The 8,883-nt window shown below is 38.3% G+C and overlaps 8 protein-coding genes and 2 non-coding genes across 10 annotated transcripts; 5 read left to right on the forward strand and 5 right to left on the reverse strand.

Moving 5' to 3' along the window:
* Positions 1 to 62: 62 nt before the first annotated feature.
* Positions 63 to 941, reverse strand: LOC147808438 (histone H1-like). The gene has a single exon (XM_087163018.1). It carries the CDS (start codon positions 892 to 894, stop codon positions 295 to 297), a length of 600 nt encoding a protein of 199 aa, XP_087019144.1. The 5' UTR covers positions 895 to 941; the 3' UTR covers positions 63 to 294.
* A 92-nt stretch (positions 942 to 1,033) lies between these two features.
* On the forward strand, positions 1,034 to 1,555 carry LOC147808439 (histone H3). The gene has a single exon (XM_087163034.1). It carries the CDS (start codon positions 1,094 to 1,096, stop codon positions 1,502 to 1,504), a length of 411 nt encoding a protein of 136 aa, XP_087019160.1. The 5' UTR covers positions 1,034 to 1,093; the 3' UTR covers positions 1,505 to 1,555.
* Positions 1,556 to 2,131: 576 nt separating this feature from the next.
* On the reverse strand, positions 2,132 to 2,614 carry LOC147808440 (histone H2A). The gene has a single exon (XM_087163048.1). The coding sequence runs from the start codon at positions 2,556 to 2,558 to the stop codon at positions 2,184 to 2,186; it is 375 nt and encodes a 124-aa protein (XP_087019174.1). The 5' UTR covers positions 2,559 to 2,614; the 3' UTR covers positions 2,132 to 2,183.
* A 347-nt stretch (positions 2,615 to 2,961) lies between these two features.
* On the forward strand, positions 2,962 to 3,080 carry LOC147808441 (5S ribosomal RNA). The gene has a single exon (XR_015434370.1). It is a non-coding gene; the product is annotated as a 5S ribosomal RNA (ribosomal RNA).
* Positions 3,081 to 3,394: 314 nt separating this feature from the next.
* LOC147808442 (histone H2B-like) lies at positions 3,395 to 3,836 on the reverse strand. The gene has a single exon (XM_087163061.1). The coding sequence runs from the start codon at positions 3,793 to 3,795 to the stop codon at positions 3,421 to 3,423; it is 375 nt and encodes a 124-aa protein (XP_087019187.1). The 5' UTR covers positions 3,796 to 3,836; the 3' UTR covers positions 3,395 to 3,420.
* A 110-nt stretch (positions 3,837 to 3,946) lies between these two features.
* Positions 3,947 to 4,358, forward strand: LOC147808443 (histone H4). The gene has a single exon (XM_087163076.1). The coding sequence runs from the start codon at positions 3,995 to 3,997 to the stop codon at positions 4,304 to 4,306; it is 312 nt and encodes a 103-aa protein (XP_087019202.1). The 5' UTR covers positions 3,947 to 3,994; the 3' UTR covers positions 4,307 to 4,358.
* A 1,121-nt stretch (positions 4,359 to 5,479) lies between these two features.
* On the reverse strand, positions 5,480 to 6,358 carry LOC147808444 (histone H1-like). Its single transcript, XM_087163020.1, has one exon. It carries the CDS (start codon positions 6,309 to 6,311, stop codon positions 5,712 to 5,714), a length of 600 nt encoding a protein of 199 aa, XP_087019146.1. The 5' UTR covers positions 6,312 to 6,358; the 3' UTR covers positions 5,480 to 5,711.
* Positions 6,359 to 6,450: 92 nt separating this feature from the next.
* Positions 6,451 to 6,972, forward strand: LOC147808445 (histone H3). The gene has a single exon (XM_087163035.1). The coding sequence runs from the start codon at positions 6,511 to 6,513 to the stop codon at positions 6,919 to 6,921; it is 411 nt and encodes a 136-aa protein (XP_087019161.1). The 5' UTR covers positions 6,451 to 6,510; the 3' UTR covers positions 6,922 to 6,972.
* A 576-nt stretch (positions 6,973 to 7,548) lies between these two features.
* Positions 7,549 to 8,031, reverse strand: LOC147808446 (histone H2A). The gene has a single exon (XM_087163037.1). It carries the CDS (start codon positions 7,973 to 7,975, stop codon positions 7,601 to 7,603), a length of 375 nt encoding a protein of 124 aa, XP_087019163.1. The 5' UTR covers positions 7,976 to 8,031; the 3' UTR covers positions 7,549 to 7,600.
* Positions 8,032 to 8,378: 347 nt separating this feature from the next.
* On the forward strand, positions 8,379 to 8,497 carry LOC147808447 (5S ribosomal RNA). Its single transcript, XR_015434371.1, has one exon. It is a non-coding gene; the product is annotated as a 5S ribosomal RNA (ribosomal RNA).
* The last annotated feature ends 386 nt before the right edge of the window (positions 8,498 to 8,883 follow it).

An 8,883-nucleotide genomic window follows, 5' to 3' on the forward strand; every position in this document is an offset into this window, starting at 1 on the left:
TTAGATGTTCTTATTAATTTTATCATTTAACTATTTTTACAGATATAAAAGAAACAAAAAAAGAACTCATGGAGGCAATTTAATAAAAAAACTAAAAGATTCTACACATATATTCTCTTTACATAGATAATAAAGTGTAAAAAGTGGTGGAAATTTATAAAAAATCAAATTGCATAAGTTTTTAATTCTGCCACCACCTTTTGTTTCACACTAGTGCTTTTATTTATCGGGGGGGTGTACATAATTTGTTGGCTCTGAAAAGAGCCTTTTTTTTTAAATGTGTTTTTCAGGTATCTATTTCTTTGCCTTCTTGGGGGATGCTTTCTTGGGTGTCTTCATTTTCTTAACTTTGGGTGCTTTTGGTTTGGTTGCAGCTTTAGCCTTGGGCTTTTTTGGAGTCTTGGGTTTTGCAGCGGGCTTCTTTGCAGCTGGTTTCTTAGCGGCAGGCTTTTTAGCTGCTGCTTTAGCTTTCGGTTTTGCGGCTTTCTTCACAGAAGCGGCTTTTGGTTTTTTGGGGGTGGCTGATTCCTTCTTCGGCTTCTTTACTCCTTCCTTGGTTTTTTGGCCGGACGCGGCGAGTTTAAAAGAACCGGTGGCACCTTTTCCTTTAGTTTGCACTAAAGAACCACTGACGACGGCACTTTTCAAGTATTTCTTAATGAAGGGAGTGAGACGTTCCAAATCGACCTTGTGGTGAGAGCCGATGTGTTTCTTGATAGCCTGCAACGAAGAACCACCTCGTTCTTTCAAACTGGTGATAGCTTCGTTAACCATCTCGGAAACTTTAGGATGAGAAGGTAAGGTTTTAGGTTTTTTCGCAGCAGCTAATTTCGCCTTTTTCTTAGGCGTAGCAGCGGCAGGAGCAGCAGAAACGGCAGCGGTTTCCTCAGACATGTTCGCTTGAATCGAAATTCAACAAAAATGTTTTGCGGCGCACAAAAACGTTAATTAAAGCGATCGCGATCGCTGCGCCACCGCTTCGAAGCCCGTTGGCCAATCAGCACTCGCCTCAACGTTTTAAAAACACTATCGAAAGCGCGGAGAACTCATTTCTGCCTGAGATTTAGTCAGAGACGCACCCAAGTTTTTCGCTATGGCACGTACCAAGCAAACCGCTCGTAAGAGTACCGGAGGTAAAGCTCCCCGAAAACAACTGGCCACCAAGGCAGCTCGTAAGAGCGCCCCTGCAACCGGAGGTGTTAAGAAGCCCCATCGTTACAGGCCTGGAACAGTCGCTTTGAGAGAAATTCGTCGTTACCAAAAATCCACTGAGCTCCTCATCCGTAAATTGCCCTTCCAACGTTTGGTGAGAGAAATCGCTCAGGATTTCAAGACCGACTTGCGTTTCCAGAGCTCTGCCGTCATGGCTCTTCAAGAGGCCAGCGAAGCTTATTTAGTTGGTCTTTTCGAAGACACTAACCTTTGCGCTATCCACGCCAAGAGAGTCACTATCATGCCCAAAGACATCCAACTTGCCCGACGTATTCGTGGAGAACGAGCTTAAGCTGCTTAACTACTCAACTTTTAAAAAAAAGGTCCTTTTTAGGACCAACAAATCACCACACTTACAATATATTGAAACGGGATGACGATACTCTGCATACTTAAATTTATATCCCTTTTTTTCGTTTTATTATTTCGTAACAAAAGGTAAACTAGTATTTCGAAACGAATCACTTTTAGAATTTCTCCAACAGATGGCGCCACGACACCTTTGTGACTGGTTAATTCTCAGTCAAAAAGTTTTGATGGTTTCTCTATAATAGATTAAAAAAAATAATAGAAATCCCGTATTTATTATGTTTAAATTGTAATCTCTATTATAAAACATTAGTTTGAAATAGTATTGTTGAACTTCATTCTTGCTAGCAACAATATAAAATTAAAATAACGTCCATTTCTTTTTAACAATTGTAAAGTGATTTTTAAGGATAATGCAACAATGAAATAAAATTTAAAAAATACTTTGTTCTTTCACTCATTGTTTAAATAACATTTTAAAAGTATTGTTGAAGAAATTGCATTAATAACGCATAAGTATATACGCGTATAAAATTATTTTTAGGAAATAAGGGCGGTTTTTATAAATACTGAGTTAATTCTCAATGTGTTTGAGTGGTATAAATAATTTGTTGGCTCTGAAAAGAGCCTTTTTTTTTAATTGTGAAGGTTTTGAAATGAGTTTATGCTTTCTTTTCGGTCTTCTTGGGGAGGAGAACGGCTTGGATGTTTGGCAAAACACCGCCCTGGGCGATAGTGACACCAGAGAGGAGCTTGTTCAACTCTTCGTCGTTTCTGATGGCGAGCTGAAGATGTCTAGGGATGATCCTAGTCTTCTTGTTGTCTCTGGCAGCATTACCAGCCAACTCGAGAACTTCAGCAGCCAAGTACTCGAGTACAGCGGCTAAGTATACTGGAGCACCAGCTCCGACTCGCTCAGCATAATTTCCTTTCCTCAAAAGACGATGGATTCTACCAACGGGAAACTGAAGACCAGCACGACTGGATCGAGTCTTGCTCTTTCCCTTCACTTTTCCTCCTTTGCCACGTCCAGACATAATTACAAGAGAATAAAATAGGTACTACTCACTCGAAAGACACGAGTAAAATTGTGGTCCGGAGCGGGAGTAGGCTAGTATTTATGTATTCGCTTGAGAGATATTTTCCTCCAATGAGAGCACTCCCCGACCTCCTACACTCACTCCCTACCCATCTAACGGAATGAAAATTAGACGTCATGACGTAATAGACGTCGAAACTACATTCATTTTCTTTCTCTTTCCTTTAGAAGTTAATATTACTTTCAAAAAAGAAAAAAAAAGTAATAAATATCACTAAAATATTGTAATCCTTATTTCTTTCCCTTTAAAATTACAGAATTTTAAAGGCAAGGTCCTTTAACAACTTCATTTTAATGAAATTAAAATGAAGTTGTTAAAGGAGCTGAATTGTACAATGAATGTCAACGGCCATACCATGATGAAAATACCGGTTCTCGTCCGATCACCGAAGTCAAGCATCATCGGGCGCGGTCAGTACTTGGGAGGGTGACCACCTGGGAACACCGCGTGCCGTTGGCATACCTTTTTAATTTTATTAATTGTTACACAATAAATAAATTTTCACACTGTCTCTAAATTTATTATTTTTTCTTCTTCGTACAACTAAAAAAGAAAAATATGAATGTTCTTTTCTTATATTATTCAAGGAAATGTAGCACATTGCTTTGTCATATAATAAATACGCTTAGTGTAAGAAATTCATTTTTTAGCTTATTACAGAAAAAAGAGAGAGATGAACTTTTGGAATTTGCTTCAATTACAACACTAGCAATTCTCTGCCTTTTTTAAAAATGTTATTGTTTATGATAGATTTGTTGGTCCTGAAAAGGACCTTTTTTTTAAAATTCGGTTTATCGGTTTACTTGGAGCTGGTGTACTTGGTGACTGCCTTGGTGCCTTCGGAGACAGCGTGCTTGGCGAGTTCACCGGGCAAGAGGAGTCGCACTGCAGTCTGGATTTCCCGACTGGTAATGGTGCTACGCTTGTTGTAGTGGGCCAATCGAGAAGATTCTGCGGCAATTCTCTCGAATATATCGTTGACGAAAGAGTTCATGATAGACATGGCTTTGCTTGAAATGCCAGTGTCGGGATGAACTTGTTTCAAGACTTTGTAGATGTAAATTGCGAAAGATTCCTTCCTGCGCTTCTTCCTCTTTTTCTTGTCACCTGCTCGGACGGCTTTTTGGGCCTTGCCGGCTTTCTTCACAGCTTTTCCGGATGCTTGGGGAGGCATGACTGTTCGCTTTCAATATAATATCGAAAATGGTGAAAATCGCAGGAAAGTCGATTTTCTTATGTACTCGGTGGGACCACCAACTCTCGTCGTCGACCAATAAGAAAGCAGGTGGGCGGGGCTAAACTAATATATACTGCGCTCAAAAAAATGGGTGCTCATTTTCGTTACAATTTCTTGCTGACGAAGGTTGATCATCATGTCTGGACGTGGTAAAGGAGGAAAAGGACTCGGAAAGGGGGGTGCCAAACGTCATCGTAAAGTTTTGCGTGATAACATCCAAGGTATCACCAAGCCTGCCATCAGACGTCTAGCTCGACGAGGTGGAGTCAAGCGTATCTCTGGACTTATCTACGAAGAAACCAGAGGAGTTCTCAAAGTTTTCCTTGAGAACGTTATCCGGGACGCTGTCACTTACACCGAGCACGCAAAGAGGAAGACCGTCACTGCCATGGACGTAGTCTACGCTCTCAAGCGACAGGGACGCACGCTATACGGTTTTGGAGGTTAAATTTAAGCTCCCCCCCTTTGAGAACAAAAAAAAAAGGCCCTTTTAAGGGCCAACAAATATGCATCACATTTTTTTGGGCCACCCACCCTGTTCAAACGTCTTTTTCCCGTTTTTTTTTCTTCCTTAACGCAAAGAAAATGCGACTTTTTTTTAAATTCCAGCAAATGCTTATAACGTTGTTAAATTAGACACCATTTTCACAAGTCATACATGAAAATTCACCTCTCATTCTAGAGATAACAATCTATTAACTTTTTTTCAATTAAAGTGTTTTTATTTTTATTAAAAAAAAAAAAAAAAAAGCAAAATCCAACAATAACGTTAAATACAATGTTTAAATGTCATTTTCTGATGGTAGTTCTTAATAAACCAACATAATTTACTCTTAAAAATTCATTTAATGATTAGAATAGCTTTTTTAATCAATTCTAGTATAAACAGCACGAATAATTCAGAAAAAAGTGGTGTCAAAATTAGGTCATTTTAGACTCAAAATAAAGCAACAATGTAAAATCTAGTACATTATTGTGATATCAAGCAATGATTTTCTGCCCATCTTCTAGTTTCTAATTGTTAAGCATTAAAAGAGTAAGCATTAATTGTTAAAGCATTAAAAAAAAAATGAAAATTCAACAAGAATGCATATAAAATAATAATACATATGAAATTTAACAAATAAACAGATAATTCCTTCTAGATTCTTGATACACACCTCTATTTCAGTCATTAGAAGCACTTCAATGATCGTTCCCACGCAATTGCTTTAAAAAAGTAAAAAGTGGTGGCAAAATCCAAGTTTAATTTCTATGTAAATATGCACTGAAATAAGTGTAACGCTTCTGTCCCGCGGTATTAAACTCTTTTCCTGCGAAAAGAGCTTAATAACGTAGGACAGAAGCGTTACACTTATTTCAGTGCATATTTACATAGAAATTAAACTTGGATTTTGCCACCACTTTTTACTTTTTTAAAGCAATTGCGTGGGAACGATCATTCAAGTGCTTCTAATGACTGAAATAGAGGTGTGTATCAAGAATCTAGAAGGAATGATCTGTTTATTTGTTAAACTTTATATGTATTATATAAAATAATATATTAAACATATTTTATTTTAGATGTTCTTATTAATTTTATCATTTAACTATTTTTACAGATATAAAAGAAACAAAAAAAGAACTCATGGAGGCAATTTAATAAAAAAACTAAAAGATTCTACACATATATTCTCTTTACATAGATAATAAAGTGTAAAAAGTGGTGGAAATTTATAAAAAATCAAATTGCATAAGTTTTTAATTCTGCCACCACCTTTTGTTTCACACTAGTGCTTTTATTTATCGGGGGGGTGTACATAATTTGTTGGCTCTGAAAAGAGCCTTTTTTTTTAAATGTGTTTTTCAGGTATCTATTTCTTTGCCTTCTTGGGGGATGCTTTCTTGGGTGTCTTCATTTTCTTAACTTTGGGTGCTTTTGGTTTGGTTGCAGCTTTAGCCTTGGGCTTTTTTGGAGTCTTGGGTTTTGCAGCGGGCTTCTTTGCAGCTGGTTTCTTAGCGGCAGGCTTTTTAGCTGCTGCTTTAGCTTTCGGTTTTGCGGCTTTCTTCACAGAAGCGGCTTTTGGTTTTTTGGGGGTGGCTGATTCCTTCTTCGGCTTCTTTACTCCTTCCTTGGTTTTTTGGCCGGACGCGGCGAGTTTAAAAGAACCGGTGGCACCTTTTCCTTTAGTTTGCACTAAAGAACCACTGACGACGGCACTTTTCAAGTATTTCTTAATGAAGGGAGTGAGACGTTCCAAATCGACCTTGTGGTGAGAGCCGATGTGTTTCTTGATAGCCTGCAACGAAGAACCACCTCGTTCTTTCAAACTGGTGATAGCTTCGTTAACCATCTCGGAAACTTTAGGATGAGAAGGTAAGGTTTTAGGTTTTTTCGCAGCAGCTAATTTCGCCTTTTTCTTAGGCGTAGCAGCGGCAGGAGCAGCAGAAACGGCAGCGGTTTCCTCAGACATGTTCGCTTGAATCGAAATTCAACAAAAATGTTTTGCGGCGCACAAAAACGTTAATTAAAGCGATCGCGATCGCTGCGCCACCGCTTCGAAGCCCGTTGGCCAATCAGCACTCGCCTCAACGTTTTAAAAACACTATCGAAAGCGCGGAGAACTCATTTCTGCCTGAGATTTAGTCAGAGACGCACCCAAGTTTTTCGCTATGGCACGTACCAAGCAAACCGCTCGTAAGAGTACCGGAGGTAAAGCTCCCCGAAAACAACTGGCCACCAAGGCAGCTCGTAAGAGCGCCCCTGCAACCGGAGGTGTTAAGAAGCCCCATCGTTACAGGCCTGGAACAGTCGCTTTGAGAGAAATTCGTCGTTACCAAAAATCCACTGAGCTCCTCATCCGTAAATTGCCCTTCCAACGTTTGGTGAGAGAAATCGCTCAGGATTTCAAGACCGACTTGCGTTTCCAGAGCTCTGCCGTCATGGCTCTTCAAGAGGCCAGCGAAGCTTATTTAGTTGGTCTTTTCGAAGACACTAACCTTTGCGCTATCCACGCCAAGAGAGTCACTATCATGCCCAAAGACATCCAACTTGCCCGACGTATTCGTGGAGAACGAGCTTAAGCTGCTTAACTACTCAACTTTTAAAAAAAAGGTCCTTTTTAGGACCAACAAATCACCACACTTACAATATATTGAAACGGGATGACGATACTCTGCATACTTAAATTTATATCCCTTTTTTTCGTTTTATTATTTCGTAACAAAAGGTAAACTAGTATTTCGAAACGAATCACTTTTAGAATTTCTCCAACAGATGGCGCCACGACACCTTTGTGACTGGTTAATTCTCAGTCAAAAAGTTTTGATGGTTTCTCTATAATAGATTAAAAAAAATAATAGAAATCCCGTATTTATTATGTTTAAATTGTAATCTCTATTATAAAACATTAGTTTGAAATAGTATTGTTGAACTTCATTCTTGCTAGCAACAATATAAAATTAAAATAACGTCCATTTCTTTTTAACAATTGTAAAGTGATTTTTAAGGATAATGCAACAATGAAATAAAATTTAAAAAATACTTTGTTCTTTCACTCATTGTTTAAATAACATTTTAAAAGTATTGTTGAAGAAATTGCATTAATAACGCATAAGTATATACGCGTATAAAATTATTTTTAGGAAATAAGGGCGGTTTTTATAAATACTGAGTTAATTCTCAATGTGTTTGAGTGGTATAAATAATTTGTTGGCTCTGAAAAGAGCCTTTTTTTTTAATTGTGAAGGTTTTGAAATGAGTTTATGCTTTCTTTTCGGTCTTCTTGGGGAGGAGAACGGCTTGGATGTTTGGCAAAACACCGCCCTGGGCGATAGTGACACCAGAGAGGAGCTTGTTCAACTCTTCGTCGTTTCTGATGGCGAGCTGAAGATGTCTAGGGATGATCCTAGTCTTCTTGTTGTCTCTGGCAGCATTACCAGCCAACTCGAGAACTTCAGCAGCCAAGTACTCGAGTACAGCGGCTAAGTATACTGGAGCACCAGCTCCGACTCGCTCAGCATAATTTCCTTTCCTCAAAAGACGATGGATTCTACCAACGGGAAACTGAAGACCAGCACGACTGGATCGAGTCTTGCTCTTTCCCTTCACTTTTCCTCCTTTGCCACGTCCAGACATAATTACAAGAGAATAAAATAGGTACTACTCACTCGAAAGACACGAGTAAAATTGTGGTCCGGAGCGGGAGTAGGCTAGTATTTATGTATTCGCTTGAGAGATATTTTCCTCCAATGAGAGCACTCCCCGACCTCCTACACTCACTCCCTACCCATCTAACGGAATGAAAATTAGACGTCATGACGTAATAGACGTCGAAACTACATTCATTTTCTTTCTCTTTCCTTTAGAAGTTAATATTACTTTCAAAAAAGAAAAAAAAAGTAATAAATATCACTAAAATATTGTAATCCTTATTTCTTTCCCTTTAAAATTACAGAATTTTAAAGGCAAGGTCCTTTAACAACTTCATTTTAATGAAATTAAAATGAAGTTGTTAAAGGAGCTGAATTGTACAATGAATGTCAACGGCCATACCATGATGAAAATACCGGTTCTCGTCCGATCACCGAAGTCAAGCATCATCGGGCGCGGTCAGTACTTGGGAGGGTGACCACCTGGGAACACCGCGTGCCGTTGGCATACCTTTTTAATTTTATTAATTGTTACACAATAAATAAATTTTCACACTGTCTCTAAATTTATTATTTTTTCTTCTTCGTACAACTAAAAAAGAAAAATATGAATGTTCTTTTCTTATATTATTCAAGGAAATGTAGCACATTGCTTTGTCATATAATAAATACGCTTAGTGTAAGAAATTCATTTTTTAGCTTATTACAGAAAAAAGAGAGAGATGAACTTTTGGAATTTGCTTCAATTACAACACTAGCAATTCTCTGCCTTTTTTAAAAATGTTATTGTTTATGATAGATTTGTTGGTCCTGAAAAGGACCTTTTTTTTAAAATTCGGTTTATCGGTTTACTTGGAGCTGGTGTACTTGGTGACTGCCTTGGTGCCTTCGGAG

This window comes from Parasteatoda tepidariorum, chromosome 5 (genome assembly GCF_982258835.1).
Source record: "Parasteatoda tepidariorum strain Cologne lab strain chromosome 5, Ptep-v5.0, whole genome shotgun sequence".
In the NCBI taxonomy this organism is placed as follows: Eukaryota; Metazoa; Arthropoda; class Arachnida; order Araneae; family Theridiidae; genus Parasteatoda; species Parasteatoda tepidariorum.

What these genes read in the sequence shown, in the direction of transcription:
- LOC147808440 (XM_087163048.1), bottom strand. Translation starts at nt 2,558, where the DNA reads ATGTCTGGACGTGGCAAAGGAGGAAAAGTGAAGGGAAAGAGCAAGACT.
- LOC147808442 (XM_087163061.1), bottom strand. Translation starts at nt 3,795, where the DNA reads ATGCCTCCCCAAGCATCCGGAAAAGCTGTGAAGAAAGCCGGCAAGGCC.
- LOC147808439 (XM_087163034.1), top strand. Translation starts at nt 1,094, where the DNA reads ATGGCACGTACCAAGCAAACCGCTCGTAAGAGTACCGGAGGTAAAGCT.
- LOC147808444 (XM_087163020.1), bottom strand. Translation starts at nt 6,311, where the DNA reads ATGTCTGAGGAAACCGCTGCCGTTTCTGCTGCTCCTGCCGCTGCTACG.
- LOC147808443 (XM_087163076.1), top strand. Translation starts at nt 3,995, where the DNA reads ATGTCTGGACGTGGTAAAGGAGGAAAAGGACTCGGAAAGGGGGGTGCC.
- LOC147808445 (XM_087163035.1), top strand. Translation starts at nt 6,511, where the DNA reads ATGGCACGTACCAAGCAAACCGCTCGTAAGAGTACCGGAGGTAAAGCT.
- LOC147808438 (XM_087163018.1), bottom strand. Translation starts at nt 894, where the DNA reads ATGTCTGAGGAAACCGCTGCCGTTTCTGCTGCTCCTGCCGCTGCTACG.
- LOC147808446 (XM_087163037.1), bottom strand. Translation starts at nt 7,975, where the DNA reads ATGTCTGGACGTGGCAAAGGAGGAAAAGTGAAGGGAAAGAGCAAGACT.